Source organism: Doryrhamphus excisus, linkage group LG18 (genome assembly GCF_037039965.1).
Source record: "Doryrhamphus excisus strain RoL-2023G ecotype Guam linkage group LG18, RoL_Dexc_Guam_v1.1, whole genome shotgun sequence".
In the NCBI taxonomy this organism is placed as follows: domain Eukaryota; kingdom Metazoa; phylum Chordata; class Actinopteri; order Syngnathiformes; family Syngnathidae; genus Doryrhamphus; species Doryrhamphus excisus.
The window spans coordinates 13,870,026-13,896,828 of NC_136374.1; the positions used below are offsets into that span (position 1 = coordinate 13,870,026).

The 26,803-nt window shown below is 40.6% G+C and overlaps 1 protein-coding gene across 4 annotated transcripts in view; it reads left to right on the forward strand.

Annotated features, from left to right (window-relative positions):
• The window catches only part of ephb2b (eph receptor B2b), a 141,111-nt gene that overhangs the window by 51,778 nt on the left and 62,530 nt on the right, over positions 1-26,803 (forward strand). For all 4 annotated transcript variants that reach the window (XM_058055940.2, XM_078798346.1, XM_078798345.1 and 1 more), the window contains exons 2-3: positions 6,849-6,928; positions 18,226-18,910. In XM_058055940.2, coding sequence (XP_057911923.2) covers positions 6,849-6,928; positions 18,226-18,910 — 765 coding nt within the window. The remainder of the gene's footprint in view (positions 1-6,848; positions 6,929-18,225; positions 18,911-26,803) is intronic.

Genomic DNA, 26,803 nt, shown 5'->3' on the forward strand with positions numbered 1-26,803 from the left:
TGCTTCTGCAGTCCTTTCATTTCCTTTCCCATCAGGTCCCTTTTCTATGGCTGTGCTATGTAGGGAATACTGCACTGTAACACTATATATACAAAGTAAGTGTGGGCGCAAAGGGACTCATTACCACATCTTAGTTTCTCCAACATAACACTGGTAATATCTGGTAATTAAACGGCCAGAAGGGTTATTCAAAAACTGGAATAACCGGGAAAGTGAGTAACTCGATTATGGAGGTAACTGACCTTAAAAATTAGCGTTTACATGAAACAAACCGAAAAATAGTCTATATGTGCCCTGTGATTGGCTGGCCACCAGTCCAGGGTGTACCCCGCCTCTCGCCTGAAGACAGCTGGGATAGGCTCCAGCATTCCCGCGATCCTCGTGAGGAAAAGCGGTAGAAAATGAATGAATGAACACAATATCTGGTAATTAAACGGCCAGAAAGGTTATCCAAAAACTGGAATAACCGGTAAAGTGAGTAACTCGATTATGGAGGTAATTGACATTAAAAATGAGTTTTTACATGAAACAAACCGAAAAATAGTCTATATGTGCCCTGTGATTGGCTGGCCACCAGTCTAGGGTGTACCATGCCTTTCGCCTGAAGTCAGCTGGGATAGGCTCCAGCATACCCCTTGTGAGGATCCAGATCTAATTACAGAACACAACTTATGTCTGTCGGATTTAAATTTGTGTGATCATACCATTCATTCATTCATTCATTTTCTACCGCTTTTTCCTCACGAGGGTCGCGGGGGGTGCTGGAGCCTATCCCAGCTGCCTTCGGGCGAGAGGCGGGGTACACCCTGAACTGGTCGCCAGCTAAGTGATCATACCAACTTTTCCTTAAAACCTTCATTCAAAATGTGCCCCAAAATACACACACTGTCACCCATTGGTGAGAAGAACAGTCTTGTAGAAGCTCACCCCCCCCCCCCCGCTGTCCCCCTGTGTGTCACTTCAGTGGAGAGCTCTCTCTCAGATCAACACTAAACTGCCTCCGTAGTCTCGGCGAGTGTTGCAGGAAGCACTCTCAGCGTCGTGGTCTTAGCCTTCCAGTGCTCATTGCATATTCATGGCCCCCCTTCAGCACTCCACGGTATCAGCTTATAAAAAGAAAAAAAAGACATATAAATGACATTCTCACTTGAATTATTTACACTCGCATTGTTAACACTTGTGAATATATTTGAGCTTTGTGCATTAATGTTTTATATTTTAAAAAGAAAGAAAATCTATGCTTTTGTAGGCGGTAAAGTTTTTTCGGAATGCCTTTGGCCGATGGCTCAGAGGCCACCTTCTCATGAGCCCGAGCGGTTATTTAACACTTTAATGCATCACTTCACCACCGCACAAAAGCTGTAAAGACACTTAAGCATCACAAGCAGGAAGCTGAGGGGCTGCGGTTTGTCTTTGGAGTGGAAAACACGGCAGCGGGGCAGAGTAGCCTTCTGAACAATGGCTGAGATAAAAATCCACTATGCTACATTGCGGCCGCACGGCATCAAGCTGTAACCACCGGAACCCTTTTCATAAATCAGGAAGGAGAACAACAGTAAGTCAGTGATAATATGTTAGGAAAAGGCAAACAAATTAGAGGCAAATTTAAGTCAATAAATTGTGATTTTGCAGGGTCTCTACATTAAAAACAAAAATGACTTGCCCATGGGGAATCCTTAAGGTGAGAACTACTTGCCCGAACTTGCCCCATGTAAAATGAAAAGACTGCCATAATGATATCTAATTTTTATGGCATCACATGAGAATCTCAAATAAAGATGAAATGATTATCATGTTTTCATAAAAGTTTTAAATAAAAGTACATTCATGATTGAATAAACATTGGGCTTATTCATTCATTCATTTTCTACCGCTTTTTCCTCACGAGGATCGCCGGGGTGCTGGAGCCTATCCCAGCTGTCTTCTGGCGAGAGGCGGGGTACACCCTGGACTGGTCACCAGCCAATCACAGGGCACATATAGACAAACAACCATTCACACTCACATTCATACCTATGGACAATTTGGAGTCGCCAATTAACCTAGCATGTTTTTGGAATGTGGGAGGAAACCGGAGTACCCGGAGAAAACCCACGCATGCACGGGGAGAACATGCAAACTCCACACAGAACGCCATCATTTGATTTGCCGCCGCTAATAAAATACTTATTTAGGAGGCGCTGTTTCATCACTTTTTGCCGTTTTTCTTCAGATGTTGTTGAAGAATTAGACGATGTTGGCAAGGACGCCATGATCGATGTTTTCGTAGTCAAACCATCGCTGATTGGTTGATCGCGAACAAGAACGGGTGTGGGTAAAACGCCGACTGTGGTGCGGATCGCGGTCTAAATAAACGATTCTGATTGGTCCATTTCAAGATTTGCAAGGATTGGTTCGCAAATTAGCACCGGAATTACGCAGTCCGTGTTCTTTACCAACACCCAACAAGAACCGCTTTAAAAAAAAAAACTCTTCACAGCATGGCATGCCAAAGTGCAATTGCCCGACGGATTGGATTTACTTGCCCGAATTTTGTTTTAACTTGCCCCAGGCCATCGGTACATCGTTATTGTCGAGTCCTGTTTAGCGTTTATTTAATACTAACTTAATACGCTCATGCTGGTTGTTACCAGATTCCTCTTCCACTCCTTTGTGATGACATCACGTTTAAGGATGACCCACAGGTGCCCACAGATTCAGATACTTGTCCACTCTATCACCATTCATCTTTCTTTTAATGAACCGCAGCTCTCTAGTGAAGGCGGCACTTGTGCAGCCCTGTAGCGTGACGCTCCCACCATCATGCTTGGCTGCAGGCAACACAGAATTATATTGCTGGTCACTTGTTTTGCTATCTATGTAGACAATCATTGTGTTGAGTATTTTTCCGTGGATAGTATATAGTCCATCTATACCGCTTTCAAAATGCTTACATTATTAAAGGTTACCTGCTGCGTGACACACACACACAAGCCGTCCCTGCGGTTGGAATCCTCTGAGCATCCATGTACTCCTGCTCTGATTGAATAGCCAACATGCTCCAACACAGCTGGGGAGGCGAGATGTAGGCCGGGGCTGACAGCGGCGATGTGCTGCTGGGCTCCACGGGAGGGGGGGTGCAGTGAGCTGGCAAGCCAACAATGGGGTGTCGAAAGCAGGGGGGGTTGACAAAAGTGAGCCGTTTTTAAGCATGACCTGCTACTTGGTTTGTATGTGTGATGAATGCAGGGATGAAGCATTGGAGGCGGGGGGAAAGTATTACTACGGTTGCTGCAGTAGAGTTTATGGTAATGGTAATGGTAATGGTTTAATTTCATTTGAACATGCATCAGATTACAATTGAATGCATCACATAATCAGTTCACAGTTCCACATGTCCAAAAGGAGTAGGAAGTAACTGTTCCATCTGTTCACTTCCTGCCGTTCTAATATAATTTAACTTTTATTTATTTTTTTATTTAATTTATTTTTGTTTATTTTTTATTTATTTTATATTTATTTTATAATTTTTTTTTAATTTAAAATTTTTTTATATATTTTTTTATTTTCTTATTTTTTGTCATGAGGTGATATGACCATACAATGACATAATGGGTACCATAGTAACTGTCAACATGGTCATGGTAATGGTTTTATTTCATTTGAACGTGCATCAGATTGCAATTGAATGCATCACATAATCAGTTCACAGTTCCACATGTCCAAAAGGAGTAGGAAGAAGCAAAGCTTATTAAATCCTACCCCATCCATCTGGTACTTTTACAATCAGTAACTGTTACATTTGTTCCCTTCCTGCTTTCCTAATATATATTTTTTTAACTTCAGCTCTGATTTGCTGTTCAATGTCATCGAGGTCATGTGATAGTGTCACATACACTTTTGATTTGAAATGCCCCCACAGACAAAAGTCCAGCGGTGTCAAATCAGCTGACTTCTACTGCATATAATGCAATGGAAATATTCATATTCCATATCAAACTGCATGTTAGAGCTATGGCGTTAAATCGCAACATAGCCAAAGATAGTTAAAAATGGGGACGACAAAGGACAAAAAGGTTTTGGTGTCATCTATGTATGCGCATATTATTTGGGGAATCTTTCCCGAAACCTCCACAGAGGGTGTTCATTATCTGCACTGCTCCTCCACTAATTATTCTTATGGTTATAGGGGATAATTACCATTTCGCCGCCTAACATCCACGCTGCCTGCTTGGCTCAGAATCACTCACAGGGCTGTCAATGGCTGCTCTATTGCAGTCTCATCAGTCTAATTATAGGATTTCCAACTTGTGAAAACTGTGAATTCTCCCATTATGTCTCGTGATTGTGGCTGAGATGCTGAAAGTCAGCAGGAGCCTTTGCGTGCCGGGACTGTTAATTTAAAGCTTTGCCTTTAGCGACGTAAATCAGAAGAATTCCAATCTTGTGAACCAAAGGGAAGTTGTAAAAATAGAAGCGGGTTGGCTTCTCACTGTGTGTGCATAAAAAATAAATATACAATATATACAGTATAGATCAGGGGTCTCAAACTGGAGCTAGGGTCTGGGTGAGGCTGGGCCGCATCAGGTTAAAAAAAAATATATATATATGTAATCAAAAAAATAAAAATATAATAAAAATATGAATAAATATTAATTATATTAAATATTAATAAATGTATATATAATATAATAGTCTTCAATGCTTCTGCTATACCCTCCACTTTTTCAGTGCTTTGGTTCTTTGCAAAAGCTCTGATAAAACATTAAATTATAATAAATTCTAATAAATTATTATGAATTCATTTTTATTCATTATTAAATTATTAAATAAATGTTTAATGTTAATTTTATTTTTTGACACAAAATAAGATGGAAAAATAAATAAGCAAATCAAAAAACAAATGAAACAAATGAACAAATTAATTTTTATTAATTATTAAATTATTAAATACATGTTTAATGTAAATTTTTATTTTTCAACACAAAATAAGATGGAAAAATAAATAAGCAAATCAAAAAACAAATTAAACAAATTAAACAAATTAAACAAATTAAACAAATTAAACAAATTAAACAAATTAAACAAATTAAACAAATTAAACAAATTAAACAAATTAAACTTTCATATCAAGGCGGGGGCCTTAAACTAGCGTCCCACGGGCCGCATTTGGCCCGCGAGCCGTGAGTTTGAGACCCCTGGTATAGATCCACATGATTTCCCTACTAAAGATGATTAAATAGAAAACAGCTGTCACTTTTGACTTGTGCTAAACTTGGTAGAATGTGTCAAAGTGGGGTCACAGCCTGCAGCTGAGCAATGTTGTTGTCGTCTGGCGAAGCTTTAGACTCGAAATCGAAACAACCTCATCAGTAGACGATGTTCATAACTGCTCCAAAAAACAAGGAGCCGTGGCGCTGTTTTGAAGTCAGCAACAGCAAAGAGGGTCCAAGGGCCGAGGCTCTAGGGAAGGGGGGGGGGGGGGGAGGTGAGCCGGGTGACAACATGAATGGTCTGAGGAGCATGTGACAGACAGCCGGGTCAAGCTGGCGGAATGCGGGCCACAGAGGAACTCATGACGGATAGGATGCACGTTCTCTTTGACCCCAATTACTGGAGGTGTTTCTTTTCACCAGATAATCCACAACGTGCACGCTGACCCCCCCCCCCCCCCCCCCCCAAAAAAAAAACACACACACATACATACATAAAGGTCTTATGGGACTGTCCATCTGTTTCAGAGTTGACTGGCATATACTGTAATTCATACGTACAATATCTCACTCCTCTGGGAAGGTTGCATAGAAAATAACGTATCATTCATGAAATCATAATTTTATGGCGAGTAATGGTGAGTAACAAAGATATCTGAATGTGACTCTCGATGACCTCCATCTTGGACACGGGTGTCTGATGACTGGCCCGCCGACCATTTGCTGCCTGCTGCTCATGTTTCTGTAGCTCGTGGCATATTCATTCATTCATTGAATGGTCTGTATTCTGTATTCTGTACAGCTGCTATTCGGGCGAGAGGCGGGGTACACCCTGGACTGGTTGCCAGCCAATCACAGGGCACATATAGACAAACAACCATTCACACTCACATCGTGACAATTTTGAGTCGACAATTAACCTAGCATGTTTTTGGAATGTGGGAGGAAACCGAAGGGCCCGGAAAAAATCCATGCATGCACGGGGAGAACATGCAAATTCCAGAGATGGCCGAGTGTGGGATTGAACTCCGGTCTCCTAGCTGTGAGGTCTACACGCTAACCACTCGACCGCTGTGCAGTTGTGGTATATTGTTCATTCATTCATTAATTTTCTAACGCTTATCCTCACGGGGGGTGCTGGAGCCTATCCCAGCTGTCTTCGGGCAAGAGGCGGGGTACACCCTGGAATGGCGGCCAGCCAATCACAGGGCACATATAGACAAACAACCATTCACACTCACATTCATACCTATGGACAATTTGGAGTCGCCAATTAACCTAGCATGTTTTTGGAATGCAAAAATGCAAACTCCACACAAAAATGGCAGAGGGTGTGATTGAACTTGGGCCTCCTAGCGGCAAGGTCTGCGCGCTAACCACTCGACCACCGTGCAGCCGTGGCATATTGTAAAAATTAAAACATATTTTCAAAAGTAGACATACTGATATTAGAAATCACTGAAATGGTGATGTGTTCAGGTATATGGAAATCTGGGAGGTGACTGTTGTTTTCAAACTGAAGATAATCTCAGCGTCCGTGCTAGCATACCAGGATGTTTTTAATTTCGAACGAGATTGATAGTTCCATAGATAGCAATCTGGCGGTTGGAGTAAATTCACGTTTTCCTGACCTCCGTCTGTCTGTCTTTTCCACAGAGATGCTCATGGACTCCACCACAGCTACAGCAGAGCTCGGCTGGACCGTCTATCCGGTGTCAGGATCCAGTGACAACAGTGTGAGTGCCATCATTCATCCTTTCCAGCATCATTTCCACCAAAATGTCAAAGTCTTATTTTAGGCAACATGTGTGGTCGCCCTCTCCATTTTGTCAGCACAAGCTTGTGCACTCTTGTGTACTTTTCTTCAATCCCCGTGACAAATGCACTTCTTGCTCTGTGCCACTGTTTGGGTTTCTCACTCTGAGGTCAAAGTTCAACTCATGAGCCCGGCACCGAAGAATAAGCCCAGTGGGTGTCACTGTCATGTCCCTTTTATTATTTCGACACAGTTGTTGTTTTTAATATCATTTGGAAATCCATTGAGTACAGTCGTATATTGCCACATCACGGTTATAGCTCTGCAGCTTCACTTCATCACATTTTTTCAAAAATATATTATTATTATGAATAAATAATTCTGTTTCGTGGTTGAATACTAAATATTACGCTTTATTTAAGCAGATTTGATATATTTTAACCTAAATAAAAAATTTCCAAGTATTAAAATGATGGCTGAATGAACTAAAATACAAACATAAGGCCTGAGGAAGGCATATTCATATTGTAATATGCAGTATTTTCACTAGGTATCAGTAGATGAAACATACAAGTGGAATAACAGGCTTTTATTGCACTCACAATAATGATAATAACCATCGATCCTTTTTTTCTACGGGGATATTCTGGAGGCTGTCTTTGAGCTAGTGGTGGGGTCCTTGGATATTTTCAGGAATGCGGGATGAAGCCAGAGTACCCTCAGATAACCCACACATGGCGAGAATATGCAAATTCCACACAGAGATGTTCCAACGAAGATACAGTATGAACCCAAAGTCTCCTCAATGTGAGGCCAACATGTGGCCCTCATAATAATATCCATTTTCTCGTATCCTCATTAGGGTTGCGACGGTATGCTGGAGCCTATCCCAGCTGACTTTGTGTCACCAGCCAATTGCAATACTGAAAAGATAACATCAAATAATAAGAATAATATCAGCAATAATAATAATGTCTGTGTGCATTAATAAAAACTACATTATGAGGTTGCCTACAGCCACATGTGTTAATGTTTTTTGACCTGGTGCTAATTAACTTCAACGTGTATTCGTTTTCTGCTTCTTATCCTCATGAGGGTCGCGGGCGTGCTGGAGCCTATCCCAGCTGTCTTCGGACGAGAGGCGGGATACACCCTGGACTGGTGGCCAGCCAATCACAGGGCACATATAGACAAACAACCATTCACACTCACATTCATACCTATGGACAATTTGGAGTCGCTAATTAACCTAGCATGTTTTTGGAATGTGGGAGGAAACCGGAGTACCCGGAGAAAACCCACGCATGCACGGGGAGAACAGAGATTCCCAAGTGGAGAATCAAGAATCAAACCCATGTCTTCCCGATCTTATGACTGTGTGGCTAACATGCTAACCACTTCTGCAACCTTAATAATAATATTTATTCATTCATTCATTTTCTATACCGCTTATCCTCATGAGGGTCGCGGGGGTGCTGGAACCTATCCCAGCTGTCTTCAGAGAGGCGGGGTGCACCCTGGACTGGTCGCCAACCAATCACAGGGCACATAATAAATAATAAATAATAAATAATAAATAATAAATAATAAATAATAAATAATAAATAATAAATAATAAATAATAAATAATAAATAATAAATAATAAATAATAAATAATAAATAATAAATAATAAATCACAATCACAATATAATAATAATGATAATAATCATCATCATCGTAATAATAATAACAATAGTATATATATATAATAAATAATAAATAATCACAATAATATAATAATAATCATAATAATGATCATCATTGTAATTATAATAACAATAATATATATGTATGAATAATAAATAATAACCATAATAACAATATAATAATAACAATAATAATCATCATCATAATAATAATAATAACAATTATATATATATTTTTATATATATATATATATAGTAACTATAACTAATTACAGTTTTAAAATAAATACAGTAACACTGTAAATAAATAATAAAAAAAAAATAGGTAATGGTTTCAAAATCAGTCCACTCCGCCTCCTAAATATGTGTGATTAGCTTGTTAGTCATGTGTTGGGTTCTTACATCAATGATGCTGCTGTGACCCATTGAACCATCACAGACTGAAAGCTAAATAGTTAGCGTATGTGCGAGCCGCCAGAACGTGAACGTCTTCAGGCGATGGCGTTGTTTGATGCGCAGCATTTCCACCGAGTCTGCCAGGACTCTCATTCTTCCCGGCCACATGCAAGACAAGCCTGTGCGAATGGCGGGCCAAAACCAGCGTCTCTGCCTCGCTCGCTTCTTTCTGCACCATCACATTTCCACTTCTTAGGATGAGACCAAACCAGGGAAAACACGTAGTAGACTCATTTGTTGGAGACCTCCCAAAAAAACCCACTGCCAATTTGACTCAATTATTTATGCTTCTGTGGTTGGTAATAAAGATGGTTTGAATTAGCCCCCATCGTGCTATGTCTTGTTGGAACGACTAGAGAGCTCGCCGTCAATAGTTCCGTGATACAGCTTTAAAGATGTCTCCTCCATCCTGAGGGTCTGCTGTCGCCTTCCTGACGCTTCGTACGGCGCTTCCTTTCCTCTCGCCGCCTCTGGGGTCGGTCTGTAAACACACTAACTATAACTCATCCCCTCAGACCTCAAGTTTTGATGTTAATTACAATATTTCCGCATATTGTGGCCAGGAAGGCTTATTTACTCAACTGCAGAGAGTACAAAGTCTATCAGGTGTCTTTATTAGTGGTTGTTTAGTGTTCATTAACAGAAGACGTATGATTTTCCATAGATAATGACACTTCATTTAGATTATTTATCATTTAGTATAGAGTTTCCTTAACTTCCTTAACTGTTGTGTACCCTTGTAGAACCTACTCCTGCTCTTTAATCTGGAAATATGAAAGTGATTAATTGGTTAATTAATTTATAGTAAGAGGGGCGACACGGCACGGTGGTCTAGTGGTTAGTGCGCAGACCTCACAGCTAGGAGACCAGGGTTCAATTCCACCCTCGGGCATCTCTGTGTGGAGTTTGCATGTTCTCCCCGTACTCCGGTTACTCCGGTTTCCTCCCACATTCCAAAAACATGCTAGGTTAATTAGCGACTCCAAATATTCCATAGGTATGAATGTGAGTGTGAATGGTTGTTTGTCTATATGTGCCCTGTGATTGGCTGGCCACCAGTCCAGGGTGTACCCCGCCTCTCGCCCAAAGACAGCTGGGATAGGCTCCAGCACCCCCCGCGACCCTCGCGAGGAAAAAGCGGTAGAAAATGAATGAATGAATTTATAGTAAGAGACCCGGGTTCAATTCCACCCTCGGCCATCTGTATGGAGTTTGCATGTTCTCCCCGTGCATGCGTGGGTTTACTCCGGTTTCCTCCCACATTCCAAAAACATGCTAGGTTAATTGGCGACTCCAAATTGTCCATAGGTATGAATGTGAGTGTGAATGGTTGTTTGTCTATATGTGCCCTGTGATTGGCTGGCCACCAGTCCAGGGTGTACCATTCCACTCGCATAAGACAGCTGGGACAGCAACCACTCACAGGGCACCTAATAATAACATAACTTTGGAAAACCTCCGGTTCTGATAAAACCTCCTCTTGGGATGCAATGCAAAGCAAACCACAGCTTAAGCGCTTGAATTTAATCAGGTATGGAAGTCCTTGAAAGTTTATGGTTTTACGATAATGTGACTGAGCTTGTCCACGGCACAGCGAATTAGAACAAATGAAGCGTGATGCACATACGTAGCTCGTCTGGCGCAACAGGTTTCCTTCATCGTAGCAGCATGAGGTGCTTTACAGAAGCTATTCTTTTACACACGGATACAGTATATAAACTTTATGCCAGGTTCCACAGGCTCGGCCTGCAAGCGGAACACTTTGCGAGCTTCATGAAATTTATCGCTACATGACACCAGATAGTCTGCAAACACCATGGAAATCCAAACAAGTATGTGTAGAACCTGAAGTCAAAATGTTATGGCAGTTGGCGTGATTCAACTGTCGCTTTATGATATATTAGAATGTCAAATTAGTCACGTAGGAATTTTCCTTCCTGCGCCCACAAAGCTCATCTCATATGAATCTGGTCTTGCTTTTAATTCTGAAAAAAAAAAAAACGAAAAACGTAACCTAACCAGTGGAAAATGTGCATGAAGCGTGATTTGTCTCCGGGCTTAGTGACACCCACGCTGGCTAAGCGGTGCAGACATCATGTTTGCGCTATTGCATACTTGTGAGTGTAACTTAAGGAATGAAGTATGGAGAATTTTAGTTTTATGAATGTAGGGTAATTTGTTATATGGCCACACAATATTTTGGAAAAGTCTAAATTATGCAGTTTTTTATGCATTTTTTTTTTACATTTAACACAATCTTGATGACCAGTCCAGTGTGTACCAAAGACAGCTGGGATAGACTCCAGCATACTCTTGACTCTAATGGGAATAAGTGGATGAGTTTCACACCAACAGTTGAGTGGCGCGTCCAACATTTTAAAGTGCATGTAGAGCTAGATAAATGGTAATGTAATGGTTTAATTTCATTTGAACATGCATCAGATTACAATTGAATCAGTTCACAGTTCCACATGTCCAAAAGGAGTAGGAAGAAGCAAAGCTTATTAAATCCTACCCCTCCATCTGGTACTTTTACAATCAGTAACTGTTACATTTGTTCACTTCCTGCTTTCCATAATACAGTTTAAGGTTTTTTTTATGTAAAGAAAGGATTGTGGGCATGATAATGCCAGTTGCAATGTTTTAGACCTGGCATGAACTAGACAACAACAGTGTTTTTTTGTATAAACTAAGTAAAATGAAGAGAAATTTCTAATTATAAAGTTAATAAAACAGTAAAAAAAAATGGCTTTATAATGATTTTAGCGTTCAAAAAACAGATGACTTAATCTGTTGATCCACATGTCCTAAAGTACCAGCGAGCATTACAAACTTAAGTGGCCACTGCCCAGTGTGTTTTCTTCTCAAGTGGACCTACTAAGAAATGCCATGAAGATCAGGTCCGACCTCGTGACCCACTTGCCACTACATTCAAGTACCGTTAACAGCGGCCACTTAGAGAGAGGCGTGCCGCGGCAGGGAGCCCCAGAACTGGTCTCCTGGTTGGGCAGAGAAACACGGCGTGACGGCGTCTTACGGTTTGGTTTTAATTACAGCTCTATCGTAATGTGCTGTAAGGTCATAAATCTTCTCTGTCTCTAAGGGAGGAAGATGATATATACATAAGCAGAAAGAGAAATATTTGATTGGGCAGACATCTTTGGACTATGTTATATTATGAATGACCGTTGTAAAGTCATATCAATAAAGGCACAGAAGGTAATGTAATGTTAAAGTTATACCGCTATTATCACACATCTGTTGTTTTGACGCCATCCCAAGATATATTTCTTCAGTTTTTAATGTTGGTGGACCAGCCAGGACACCTCCCATGTTAGTGCCAATGTCTGTGTGCAGTGCTTGTACAACATAACTGTTCATTTTAAGATATCGATGACAGTTGATGCAATACTCTTTGCAGTTAAATGTAAACACGTGGTTATAATTAGAGAATTTACAGTATTTGTATTTACTACAGTGACACGTATACATGGTAATGGTAATGGTTTTATTTCATTTGAACATGCATCAGATTACAATTGAATGCATCACATAATCAGTTCACAGTTCCACATGTCCAAAAGGAGTAGGAAGAAGCAAAGCTTATTAAATCCTACCCCTCCATCTGGTACTTTTACAATCAGTAACTGTTACATTTGTTCACTTCCTGCTTTCCTAATATAGTTTACGTTTTTTTTCTTTTTTTTTTCTTTTTTCACGTACCAAAGTACGAGGTGATATGAGCATCCAATGACATAATGGGTACCATAGCAAGTGTCAATATAGTGATATATATAGCACATCATATCTGGTTCAAGACTCTTCATCCTTGTATTTAGCAAACATCAACTGCTTGTATTGTTTCTTGAATTGGCTCATCGTTGTGCATTGTTTGAGTTCCTTACTCAATCCATTCCATAGTTTGATTCCACATACTGAAATGCTATGGCTTTTTAACGTAGTCCTAGCATAGAAGTGTTTCAAATGTAGTTCTTCCCTGAGATCATATTTCTCCTCTCTTGTAGAGAAGTATTAGATGACATTTTTAGGTAATTGGTTATTTTTAGCCTTATGCATTATTTTAGCTGTTTTTGTGATTTTTGTGATTTTAGAAATAAGGAGTTAGTAGGTTCTTTGTAGGCGGCATTATGAATTATCCTTACTTATAATTTCTAATAATTATCCTTATATGTCATTTAAATTCCAGATGTGCATCAACACCATGCAATAAAATAAATGACATCTGCCCATTTGAGCATTTATGCTGCAAGAGAAAAAAAGATTTGTATATTACTTTACATAGCTGCATCCACCAATAATCCACAGTTGTCCTCCTCGGGGATATTTATTCCACAGAATGTTACACGGAAATATGTTTTTTACTATTGGGAGGAAAATAAATAATTTAATTTTCTCAGTGCAAGAACAATCAGAAAAAAATAACCACTATTTGCAGCCGAATAAGCCAATTTGTGTTCCTCTCCTCATCTGAGAGAACTTTCCCGGCTATGGCTAATGTGTGGTGACGTGCAGCACCAGCGCTACCTCCACCTTCAGCGCTTAAAACACATGACCACCCTCTTGCAGCACTCCTGAGCAAAAAGCTGTGAAAATGAAGACGTTTCTTCTAATTTCACACTCGGCACTTGATCGTTAGGCTCTTATTATGCCCCATTTGCTTCCCTCCACTGGCTGTGATGAAAGCGGTCCAAAGGGGCCGTGACAGGACAAAAAGGGGCCCTCCATCACAGCACATTTTGTTTGGGGTCTTTTTTTTTTCTTCCCCCAAAACCTTTCACCCCCCCCTCACACATTGCCGCCGCCACTGCTGCCCCCCCACCAGCAGCCCCCACCTGTCTCCGTATTAGTTTGGCTCAAACTACCAGTGTCCAAAGCTCTGCAGATGGTCCGCTCTTGTTTAATTGGCCCTCAGCTTCCCCACTGCTCTTCAAGCAAGTGGGAAGGTCAATGGCTGCTCATGACCTACCATGATGATGCGTGCCAGAAAAGGCCAGAAGATGACTTGATCCTTAAAATGTACAATTAAATCCTGGGGCATCTTGGTCACAGGATTTGGGACCAAATAAGTACTTCATTCAAGTCAGTATTTATTAGTAGTGTGTCACGCTTGGATAAAATAATGTTTGGTTTTTATCCAAGACTGCAGTAGTCTTGATGTTCCCTTTAGCAGAGAAACACCCCAAAGCGGAATGTTTTCACGTCCATGTCAGGCAGTAGAGATGGTGTTATTGGGGTCATAGTCAGCATTACCAGAACCTCTTCAAGGCCGACCGAAAGTCATGCTCCGTGACCTCATTGAACATCTCCCACCCAAGTTTTTGCCTCGACTACCACTGAAGCCGTGTGCTGTTTGGCCTGATGGTACCTGTCAGCTGCTTCAGGAGCCTCACAAGCCATCCATGCTGGATTGGAAGTCTTCTTCAGGCCTGACCTCTGGTGTCCGCCATTGGGTTCGGGGCCCGCCACCGACCGACAACGTTGCAGCTGCAGCTTGGTTGACTCATCAATGGAGGCACGGAATATGGACTATTCGGACTTAATATCCTGGTCCTCCCATTGAAGACTTGACGAGCGGTTGACTCTGACAGACGTTCCTAGTTTGGGTCGTTTGGGTCTCCCTGGTCATCCTCGACCGCCATCTAATCCAGGTAGTGATCAGTTGAAAACTGAGCCCCTCTCTTCACCCGCGTGTCCAGAACATGCGGTCGCAGATCTGATGATACGACTACAAAGTCGATCATAGCACTGCGGCCTATGATGTCCTAGCGCCAAATGCACTTATGGACATCGAACATGGTGTTTGTTACATGGGTACACTACATGGGTTCAGATCGGGGCTGCACGGCGGTCTAGTGGTTAGCACTCAGACCTCACAGCTAGGAGACCCTAGTTCAATTCCACCCTCGGCCATCTCTGTGTGGAGTTTGCATGTTCTCCACGTGCATGCATGGGTCGTTTTTCTCCGGGTACTCCGGTTTCCTCCCACATTCCAAAAACATGCTAGGTTAATTGGCGACTCCAAATTGTCCATAGGTATGAATGTGAGTGTGAATGGTTGTTTGTCTCTATGTGCCCTGTGATTGGCTGGCCACCAGTCCAGTAGTGTAGTATACCCCGCCTCTTGAATGAATGAATGAGTTCAGATCGGGGGAAGCCATTCCTGCCAATCCCGCCCCTCCAGGTCACACTGTCATTACCCACACGAGTGTTGAAGTCTCACCAGATGGAGTGGTCTCCAGCACCTCTCTGATAGACTCCACCCGGGTACTCCGAACTGCCGTTTGGCACGTGTGCACAAACAACAGTCAGGGCACTTTTCCCAACCCAGAATCCGAACTCTGGCTGGAGGTGAGTCCGACTATATTTCTTCGGAATGTCTCAACCTCTCACACAAGTTCAGGCTCCATCTCTACCAGAGAAGTGACATTCAATAATCCAAGAACCAGATTTGTCCGCCTAAGACCAGTTTGTCCTTTTTCTTTCACAGTGAGGTTGTTACCAAATATGTTCCAAGCCAGACAAAGCTTTTAAAGTTCCAAGCGCTCACTAAACGAATTAGTTTGTGTCGGTATTTGTATTACTTATGGCTGCAGGTGTCCTTTTGTTTAGTTTGGGCCTTGAAATGGTTTGGGCCAAACCAAGCATCACACTCACAGTGATTAATTAGGACATGGGAATAAAGAATTTGAGCTGCTCTAATTAGACAGAGAGTGTTTGATGGAATGCCAGTTTTTGTAACAAGAGGGCTGACTTTCCCTCCCCGACCCGTCAAAATGTGTCAGGGTCCTCGCTAAGTGGGCTCTAATTTGAGAAATTATATCAGCTGTGAAGTGGAGCGGGTGCAGCTGATGCAAAGCGGCTCTCTGGGGTTTAGAACACTCTGTTTTTTTCCCCGAGCTGAGATGTTGAGGTCAAGGTCGCGACCTGCTTGGTGGTTCCAGTGCATGGTGTTTAAAGTTGACGCCCTTGATCCGTGGCCAAAGGAGCCTGAAGGCATCTGGAGCTTCTACACAAATAGTCAAGTCTCACATCGGTGTGTAAAATGCGGAGCGGACTCTGTTTTTTGGAATCAATAATTCTTTATAAGATCTGTATATTCTCGACTCTGATGGATGTTTCTTAGCTTGCCTAAAGTGAAAGGAGCTTTCACTATGCCAGTAAGCCATTACAGTATGTGCTACCAATGTGCCCTATTTAGATACAAAGACGAGCGCTCACTCAGGGCACGACAATAACGGTTGCAAGGTCGCCCGCAGCAAGGAGAATGTCACATCAGGCTTGCAACATGGCCTTAAACATACAGATTTTTTTTTTCCCCCCAGAAGTGAGCCATCTTTTTTTAGTATAATATTTGCTCTAATTTGCAGAGTTGATGAGACATAAAATAAATAAATAGAATGTACTTTATGGCAAGTGGAAGTGATGGTAGGCATGACTGACCCACTTCCTCCCGACTCTGACGTAAAGCACAGTGACCTCAAGTTCAGCTTCTCTGAAAGATTACAGAGGATGTGAATTCACCAGTAAAAGCAACATTAAACATTAGTACTCAAATAATAATCATACTACTACTAATAATAATAATAATGATAATAATATATTGTATATATAACACACTTTACATCACAAAAGCAATAAAAAAGCCATACACTAATGTGGGTAGTAGCTATTTTAGATGCTAATAATATTAGAAATACCTAAATTGCATATGTATATTTAATCAAAATAAGCAATTTAACAAATACCTAATTTTTCATTTGTTCATTTTCTACCGCTTATCCTCACGAGAGTCATGGGGGTGATGCAGCCTATCTCAGCTGTCTTTGGGCGAGAGGCGGGGTAAACCCTGGACTGGTCGCCAACCAATCACAGGGCACATTTAAAAATTAAACAAATGAAACAATTAAAAATTAAAAAATTGAAACATTTAAAAATAAAACAAGTAAAACAATTAAAACAATTAAATTAAAATTAATAAAATTCATAGAAAAAATAATAAAAAACATTAATTATATTAGAAAGCAGGAAGTGAACAAATGTAACAGTTACTGATTGTAAAAATAGCAGATGGAGGGGTAGGATTTAATAAGCTTTGCTTCTTCCTACTCCTTTTGGACATGTGGAACTGTGAACTGATTATGTGATGCATTCAATTGTAATCTGATGCATGTTCAAATGAAATAAAACCATTACCATTACATATAGACAAACAACCATTCACACTCACATTCATACCTATGGACAATTTGGAGTCGCTAATTAACCTAGCATGTTTTTTGGAATATGGGAGGAAATCGGAGTACCTGGAGAAAACATGCAAACTCAACACAGAGATGGCCGGAGTTGGACTTGAACTCTGGTCTCCTATCTGTAAGGTCTGCGCGCTAACCACTCGACCGCCATACAGCCCGGATAGTGTAATCCTTGGTATCTGCTCTACCTTTGTTTCCTTGTTTATGTCTTTATTTCCTGCTCTCACCAAAAGTGTTGAAAGTGACCTTATCTTCTTGATCATACTAATGTGTGCAAGGTTCAAAAATGCGAAAAGGTCCAAGTAAACGTGCCAGCAAGACCTCCAGGCTTAGAAGCACAAGCTGGTTCTCATTTTGGTCCTATTTGAAGTGACTCTCTGTAATGTAGAGATGTGAGGTTTCCTCTGCACCGTGTAATCAATTTAATCACAACATTGCCTTAAGCTGATTACACACACATAATTACATTTTTCAAAGTGTGCACTACAACATGCGCATTATTACATCAGCAGGGGGTTTGTTAATAATGAGCACCATGTTGACCTTTTACTTTCTTATGAGAGGGATGCATTTCAGTATACATGTTCATAAAATAACTACTTAATTGGACATTTTTATATTTACCAGCTTAGTCGGATTTCACAGAAAGTTTCTAAAATATACTTATAAAGAGCGGACTGCATTTGTGTTGCATTCAAATTTGAGCTTGTGTGACCCCAAACCACACCAGAGTCCACTTACAAACGGACCGAGACCCTCACCGGTGTAACTGTAACCACGCCCTAAATGTTTCATTTTATGTTTCAGTTTAGTTTTATTCCTAATGAAACTAAAAAAAAAGGCGTTGTGTTTCTCCAACAGTGGGAGGAAGTGAGCGGTTACGATGAAAACATGAACACCATTCGGACCTACCAGGTCTGCAACGTTTTCGACAACAACCAGAACAACTGGGTGAGAACCAAGTACATCCGACGCCGGGGTGCGCAGAGAATCCATGTGGAGATGAAGTTCTCTGTGAGGGACTGCAGTAGCATCCCTAACGTTCCCGGTTCCTGCAAAGAGACATTTAACTTGTACTACTACGAATCTGATGCCGACACGGCCACCAGAACCTCGCCGGCCTGGATGGAGAACCCTTGGATCAAGGTGGACACCATAGCGGCGGATGAGAGCTTTTCCCAAGTGGACCTCGGTGGCAGGGTGATGAAAATCAACACAGAAGTCCGCAGCTTCGGCCCTGTATCCCGAAACGGCTTCTACCTGGCGTTCCAGGACTACGGTGGCTGCATGTCGCTCATAGCCGTTCGGGTGTTCTACCGAAAGTGCGCTCGGATCATCACAAACGGGGCACTGTTCCAGGAGACACTGTCGGGGGCTGAGAGCACCTCGCTGGTGGCGGCACGAGGTGTTTGCATCCCAAACGCGGAGGAAGTGGACGTGCCAATCAAGCTGTACTGCAACGGCGACGGGGAATGGATGGTTCCCATTGGACGCTGCATGTGCAAGGCCGGCAATGAGGCGGCGGAGAATGGCACCGTGTGTCGAGGTATGTTTGTGTCTATTAACTGTTTAAATTGTTAAAATAGTATAAAAACAAAGAGAAACGGACATCGGACACACTTAGCGGAGTTCTAGCCGCAGCGCCACTAAAGTGTGTGTGTAATTGTCATGATGGCTAAGCCTCCTCATCAGCGGCTGCTAATAAGGAGAAGCTCCTCCAGGAGTGCAGGCCAATAACACACACATGAGGATACTCAATCTGCCCCCCCACCCCCACCCCCCGCCCCCCAGCAGTGCATCCTCGCATAATTACACCAATCTGCTTGTTTTGGTGACCTCCATGTAAGTCATTCTGTGTCAGGATTTCAAACATCTCAGGGGTCGCCTTTAGTCACGCTGCTCTTTTTGCGGTAAATTGGATTATACACATGATTGTTTTCCGTGCGGCGGTGTAACGCCATATTATGTAATAATGGTGCAATATGTAATAATGTAAGAAATGCTCACGTCATTATGTAAAAACGCTGCATTTCGTAATAACTGACACATTTTGTTATAAAATTGTTATAAAACGCCGCACGTTGGATGAGTGGTTAGCATCGAGGCCACACAGTCAGCAGAATCTCCACTTGAGTTTGCATCCCACATTCCAAAAAACATGCTAGGTTAATTAGCGACTCCAAATTGTCCATAGGTATGAATGTGAGTGTGAATGGTTGTTTGTCTATATGTGCCCTGTGATTGGCTGGCCACCAGTCCAGGGTGTACCCCCGCCTCTCGGCTCCAGCATACCTGTGACCCTGGTGAGAATAAGTGGCATAGAAAATGGATGGATGGACAAATTTCACCGCATTTTATAATAACTTGTTACTGTTTACAAAATGCGGAAAAATGTATGACAAATGCCAATTTTGAAATAAATGTTGCTGCATTTTCCTCAGCCTCCCTGGGAAAGTTATTACAAAACAATATTATTATTATTATTATTATTATTAAAATATAAAAAAAATATTACAATTTTTATTACAATTGTTACTACAATTTTATTACAATTTTTATTACACATTTTATTACATATTGTAATATAACAATAACTTTCCTCAGCCTCCCTGGGAAAGTTATTACAAAATAATAATATTATTATTATTATTATTATTATTATTAAAATATAAAAAAATTTACAATTTTTATTACAATTGTTACTACAATTTTATTACAATTTTTATTACACATTTTATTACATATTGTAATATTACAATAACTTTCCTCAGCCTCCCTGGGAAAATTATTGTTATTGTTATTGTTATTGTTATTGTTATTGTTATTGTTATTGTTATTGTTATTGTTATTGTTATTGTTATTGTTATTGTTATTGTTATTGTTATTGTTATTGTTATTGTTATTGTTATTGTTATTACAAAAACTTTCCTCAGCCTTCCTGGGAAAGTTATTACAAAACAATAAATTATTATTATTATTATTATTATTATTATTATTATTATCATTATTATTATTATTATTATTATTATTATTATTATTATTATTATTATTATTATTATTATTATTATTATTATTAATAATAATAATAATAATATTACTACAACTTTCTTCAGCCTCCTTGGGAAAGTTATTACAAAACAATAACTTATTATTATTAATATTATTATTATTATTACAATATTCTAACTATAACTTTCCTCAGCCTTCCTGGGAAAGTTATTACAAAAAATAAATTTTTGTTATTATTATTATTATTATTATTATTATTATTAATAATAATAATAATAATAATAATAATAATAATAATAATAATAATAATAATAATAATAATAATAATAATAATATTACAACTTTCTTCAGCCTCCTTGGGAAAGTTATTACAAAACAATAACTTATTATTATTAATATTATTATTATTATTACAATATTCTAACTATAACTTTCCTCAGCCTCCCTGGGAAAGTTATTACAAAAAATAATTTATTATTATTATTACAATATTATTACAATAACTTTCCTCAGCCTCCCTGGGAAAGTCATTACAAAATGCAGTGAAATTTATTCCAAAATGTGGCCTAATTACATAAGGACGTGAAATTGTATTACATTATTACATATTGCACCATTATCACATTATGTTACAAGCATAAAAAAGCAGTTGATCCATGTCATATCCTGGGAGTGAAACCGCTGCTCCATCCATGTGGCTGGGATGTACTGACACCAGCCTAGACGCGTATTCCTTACACAAGCACACTTTGCCGTCACCCTGTCTCCGGGCCGTGAGTGAATATTAAAGCTTTATGAGAAAACGCATTATCTGTGTGAGTGTGGCCCGAGTGGATGTGAAGTCTTTATGCAATAGTCATGAACCTCAGCACGCTGTCTTATACAGAAACAGAGCTTAAATGTGTTTTTTTCTTGTTCCTTTTTTTTCATTTTTTTTGGGATGCGAAGCCGCCACTATTCGCTCAGCTCAGTCTTCCCCTGCCCCTGAAAGCCGATCTCACCGCTTCAAACCGCGGTTGGTCGCCGCCTCTGCCGCGTAATGAATTGATCCATGAAAGATGCGTCGTGGCCTGCCGATATTACGACATAATGAATTGATTTGCAAGAGGTGCCCTCGCAGGGTTTTTGGGAGGGATCCTCTTTCATAGCCGGATTACCGAGCCACAGCGACCGCACCGAGCACCCGAGATGAAAGCGACTATTTGTACTGTAATATTTATAACCCAAGCAAGCCGGTGCTTTGTCCCAACGTTCCCGCAGCTTAACGTACAATTATGGGTGTTACAATTAAAGTCTTGGCTGGATCCCTGGCAAATAATTATGTTGTCAGGAAATCTGTCAAAACATTGCTGTACAAGGGGGGGGGGTGCTTGCAACAAATTGCTGGGACCTTCCCTCAGTGATTGCCTTACAAGTGAGATTAGATTTCCCCTTTAAAGAAGTACACCGAGTGCCGTAACCACACCGAAGAGATTTCCCCTCGCGGCCTCCAGGGGATGGTGCTCTGAAGAGAAACACGGATTTGTGTTTGCCCTTGCCGCTCTTAGCATTCCCGTCACGTGGCTACAAAGGAGCCATCGTGTTCATGGATGGAATTGCAAACTTAACAATGCCCATGTGTGCCTTTTCACTGGAATTTCAGCATCTTTGCCTGGGATGTTGTGAGTTCAAGGATCCCAAGAGTGGGAATGACGCTCATTTTATGGGCGAGATTCACATCATGGTGACAGTAAACACAGCAGAACTGGACGCAATGGAAAAGCACATTTCAAGATCACTCATTTCTCTTTCGGCTACGCGGTGGACGAGTGGTTAGTGTGCAGGCCACAAAAAAAAAACCTTAAACCATATTCGGAAAGCAGGAAGTGAACAAATGTAACAGTTACTGATTGTAAAACTACCAGATGGAGGGGTAAGAATGATTTCAATTGTTATATGGATGGAAAATTAATAAAAATTAAAAATTAAAATAAAAAAAAAAACTTAAATTTTATTTGGAAAGCAGGAAGTGAACAAATGTAACAGTTACTGATTGTAAAACTACCAGATGGAGGGGTAAGAATGATTTCAATTGTTATATGGATGGAAAATTAATAAAAATTAAAAATTAAAATAAAAAAAAAACTTAAATTATATTTGGAAAGCAGGAAGTGAACAAATGTAACAGTTACTGATTGTAAAAGTACCAGATGGAGGGGTAGGAATGATTTCAATTGTTATATGTATGGAAAAATAATAAAATTAATAAAAATAAAAATTTAAAGAAAAAAAAAAAAATTATATTAGTAAAGCAGGAAGTGAACAAATGTAACAGTTACTGATTGTAAAAGTACCAGATTGAGGGGTAGGAATGATTTCAATTGTTATATGTATGGAAAAATAATAAAATTAATAAAAATAAAACATTTAAAAAATTAAATAAAAATAAAAAAAAACTTCAATTATATTAGGAAAGCAGGAAGTGAACAATGTAACAGTTACTGATTGTAAAAGTACCAGATGGAGGGGTAGGATTTGCTTCTTCCTACTCCTTTCGGACATTTGGAACTGTGAACTGATTATGTGATGCATTCAATTGTAATCTGATGCATGTTCAAATGTTTGATTCCCTGCTCGGGCATCTCTATGTGGAGTTTGTATGTTCACCCCGTGTGTGTGTGTGGGTTTGAGGATTAAATAAGCTATTTTATAACAGCAAATTGCAATCGAATTTGCCAAAGCGTGTTACATTTTGTGCATTAAGTCTAAATGTGGACCCAATCCAGATTTGACTCCTCCCTATTTTCATTCAAATTGGGTGTTATTTCACAATCTGATCATTTCAAACAATAGGATTTCTCAAATTGCAAGGTAATTATAATGCAGATGAAAAGAGTCAACACGTTCAGATATACTGCCATGATATGGAGAATAGGATGTGAAGAAAATTAAATCCCTATTATTGAAATCTCTCCATCTGGAGAAGATTTGAAGGAACGAAATCAACGCTGCATCCTACACAATTCCACACAGCCTCCTTTATTTCCCCGGGTGCTGCTGTCTCATAATGGCACCTCTAATTGACTAACAGCACACGAGAGGGTGGGAGGTAACTTGCGCTGATGACTGGATGATTGTCTTTTGTGTTGGAAGATAAAGAAATGCAAATCAAAATCGCCCTTCAGACTTTTTATGCACTGTGTAAAAAAATAAAATAAAAAAAGTGAAAGACAGTTGGTTCAGCGACGAGACAATAGACCAGATTTTAGGTGACACAGTGCGTTCTGGTTTCTGTTCCGGTTGCTGCATCTCTGGACTACAACATGCATGGTTGTGAAATTGCATATGAGTACTTTTGGCAAAACAAACAGGTGTGTGTGCGGTTAGTCATTTAAACGATGTTGACAAGAGAGAATCACATCAATCACTGATTAGCATGACGTCTGTGCGTGTGTGTTTGTGTTTGTGTGTGTGTGTGTGTGTGTGTGTAGCTTGACGACAAGCCAACATTCAGCTTGGCTGCTGATGGCTTCACGCATGCAGCCTCTGCCAGGCCTTGTTTGTATTCAGATCATTTGTGAGACTGTGACCTCTCTGTAGCACTGCTGTCCAAGTGCAGGTGTTGCTGGAGTGCCAACAATAGTAAAAAAAAAAAAAAAAAAAAAAGGGGTGGGGGGAGTGAGACATCTTCCTGGTTAAAATATCATTTATGTCCACAGTTCAGGATTATTTGATATGTGGATTATCTAGATCTACATGGCAAATCTGTTACTGTGTAAATATCTACACTTGCAGTCAAACTCTGTGGAAGCTAATCTTGGATTGGGAATTGGGCCAGTCTTCACTGGAAATTATGGGCTATCCCTTCAAATTCATTCCTTCATTCATTCATTTTCTACTGCTTTTCCTCGCAGGGGTGCTGGAGCCTACCCCAGCTGTTTTTAACATGTTTTTGGAATGTGGGAACAAAACCTGGGGAAACCCGGAGAAAACCCACGCATACACAGGGAGAACATGCAAACTCCACACAGAGATGGCTGAGGCTGGACTTGAACCCTGGTCTCCTAGCTGTGAGGTCTGTGCGCTAACCACTCGACCGCCATGCCGCCATCCTTCATATTAGAACGTACAAACTGCAGGACATCATTTAAAAATAAAAATGTGCAATAATACATTAATAATACATTAATATGAATGCAATAATACATTAATACTGATATAGAAGAGACCTGTGCAAAATAATTTTAGTATAGTAGTTATTATTGTGTATTAATTATTTAGCATTATTAATAATTGTAATTGTTTTAATAGCGTTATTTTATCAAAATAATACATTTTTAGGGCTGCACGGCGGTCCAGTGGTTAGCGTGCAGACCTCACCGCTAGGAGACCGGGGTTCAATTCCACCCTCGGCCATCTCTGTGTGGATTTCGCATGTTCTCCTTGGTTTTCTCCGGGTACTCCGTTTTTTTCCCACATTCCAAAAACATGCTAGGTTAATTAGCGACTCCAAATTGTCCATAGGTAGGAATGTGAGTGTGAATGGTTGTTTGTCTATATGTGCCCTGTGATTGGCTGGCCACCAGTCCAGGGTGTAACCCGCCTCTTGCTTGAAAACAGCTGGGATAGGCTCTAGCACACCCCCTTCCCCGTGACCCTCGTGAGGATAAGCGGTAGAAAATGAATGACTAGAAACGCCTCATTTTAATGATTACGCCCTTTCTGTACAAAATAACACCATCGAGAGGCATCGAGGACAGCTGGGATAGGCTCCAGCACCCCCGTGACCCTCGTGAGGATAAGCAGTAGAAAATGAATGACTAGAAACGCATCATTTTAATGATTACGCCCTTTCTGTACAAAATAACACCGTCAAGAGGCATCAAAGACAGCTGGGGTAGGCTCCAGCACCCCCCTACGACCTTTTGTGAGGAAAAGCGGTAGAAAATGAATGACTAGAAATGCCTCATTTTAATGATTACGCCCTTTCTGTACAAAATAACACCGTCAAGAGGCACCAAAGACAGCTGGGATAGGCTCCAGCACCCCCTACGACCTTTCGTGAGGAAAAGCTGTAGAAAATGAATGACTAGAAATGCCTCATTTTAATGATTACACCCTTTCTGTACAAAATAACACCGTCAAGAGGCACCAAAGACAGCTGGGATAGGCTCCAGCACCCCCTACGACCTTTCGAGAAGAAAAGCGGTAGAAAATGAATGACTAGAAATGCATAATTTTAATGATTACGCCCTTTCTGTACAAAATAACACCGTCAAGAGGCACCAAAGACAGCTGGGATAGGCTCCAGCACCCCCGTGACCCTCGTGAGGATAAGCGGTAGAAAATGAATGACTAGAAACGCATCATTTTAATGATTACGCCCTTTCTGTACAAAATAACAACGTCAAGAGGCATCAAAGACAGCTGGGATAGGCTCCAGCACCCCTTACGATCTTTCGTGAGGAAAAGCGGTAGATAATGAATGAATGAATACATTTTTTTACAACTAAAAGGCAGCTTGAGACTCTGAACTAGGCCGTATTCTAATACATAAGATAAAATAAAGTTTAATCAAAGGCAGATGAAAATACTTGAAATGTATTTTGGCAACTTAACCAGTCTTGGGAACCTCACTCCATTTTCCTTTCAGCTGTCTGTGGATTAGATACTGTATGGATGTACTGCTCTATTTACCATATTTTCTATTATTTTTTTGGTTGTAAGTCTAAAATGATGACATTACATATGCTTCAGTGGCTGTGACGGACACGGAGAACCGCCTGAGCAGATGCTCATCTCTGCCAGTATTTGGCTGCAGACAGGCCAGCACAGGCGATATGACATAAGTTCAGCATCTTCTGGTGACATGACCGCCACGGTGTCGAATTCTGGAGTGACAGCAGGCAAAGCAGTTAGCGCTTAGACATGTCCTTGAGTCCACGGAGGACCCTGGAAACATTCCCCGGCTTTTATTCTTTCTTCCACACTCTGATGAGATTTCAACATGGCCAGGTGTTTTTTTTCTCTCTCTCTCTCTCCGCTGTCAGTCAGTCTTTCACTGTCTGTTCTGCATCTTGCACACATCCATACTGAGCCTGACAGCACACATTCTCTCCTGGATCCTTTAACTTGAAGTGAGTGCAGAAAATCCCGTAGCGGCACACATATGTGCTGCTACGTACACACACACACATACACACACATTGTAATGTTTTATACACGTGCACATATACTTTATCATGCTCCTTTTCACGGCCCATCCATCATACGTTGATGCGATAACGTGGCCTGTCGTCCCCACGAATCACGCCCACCCTCCTCCACAACCCTAAAGATCACGGCCTGTTAAGCCCCTAACGTTTTCCACATGTTCCCGCACACACAAGTCGTGTTCTGCTCCATAAACCAAAGCGAGGTTCACCCTCCATGTCACACGTTATCCCACACC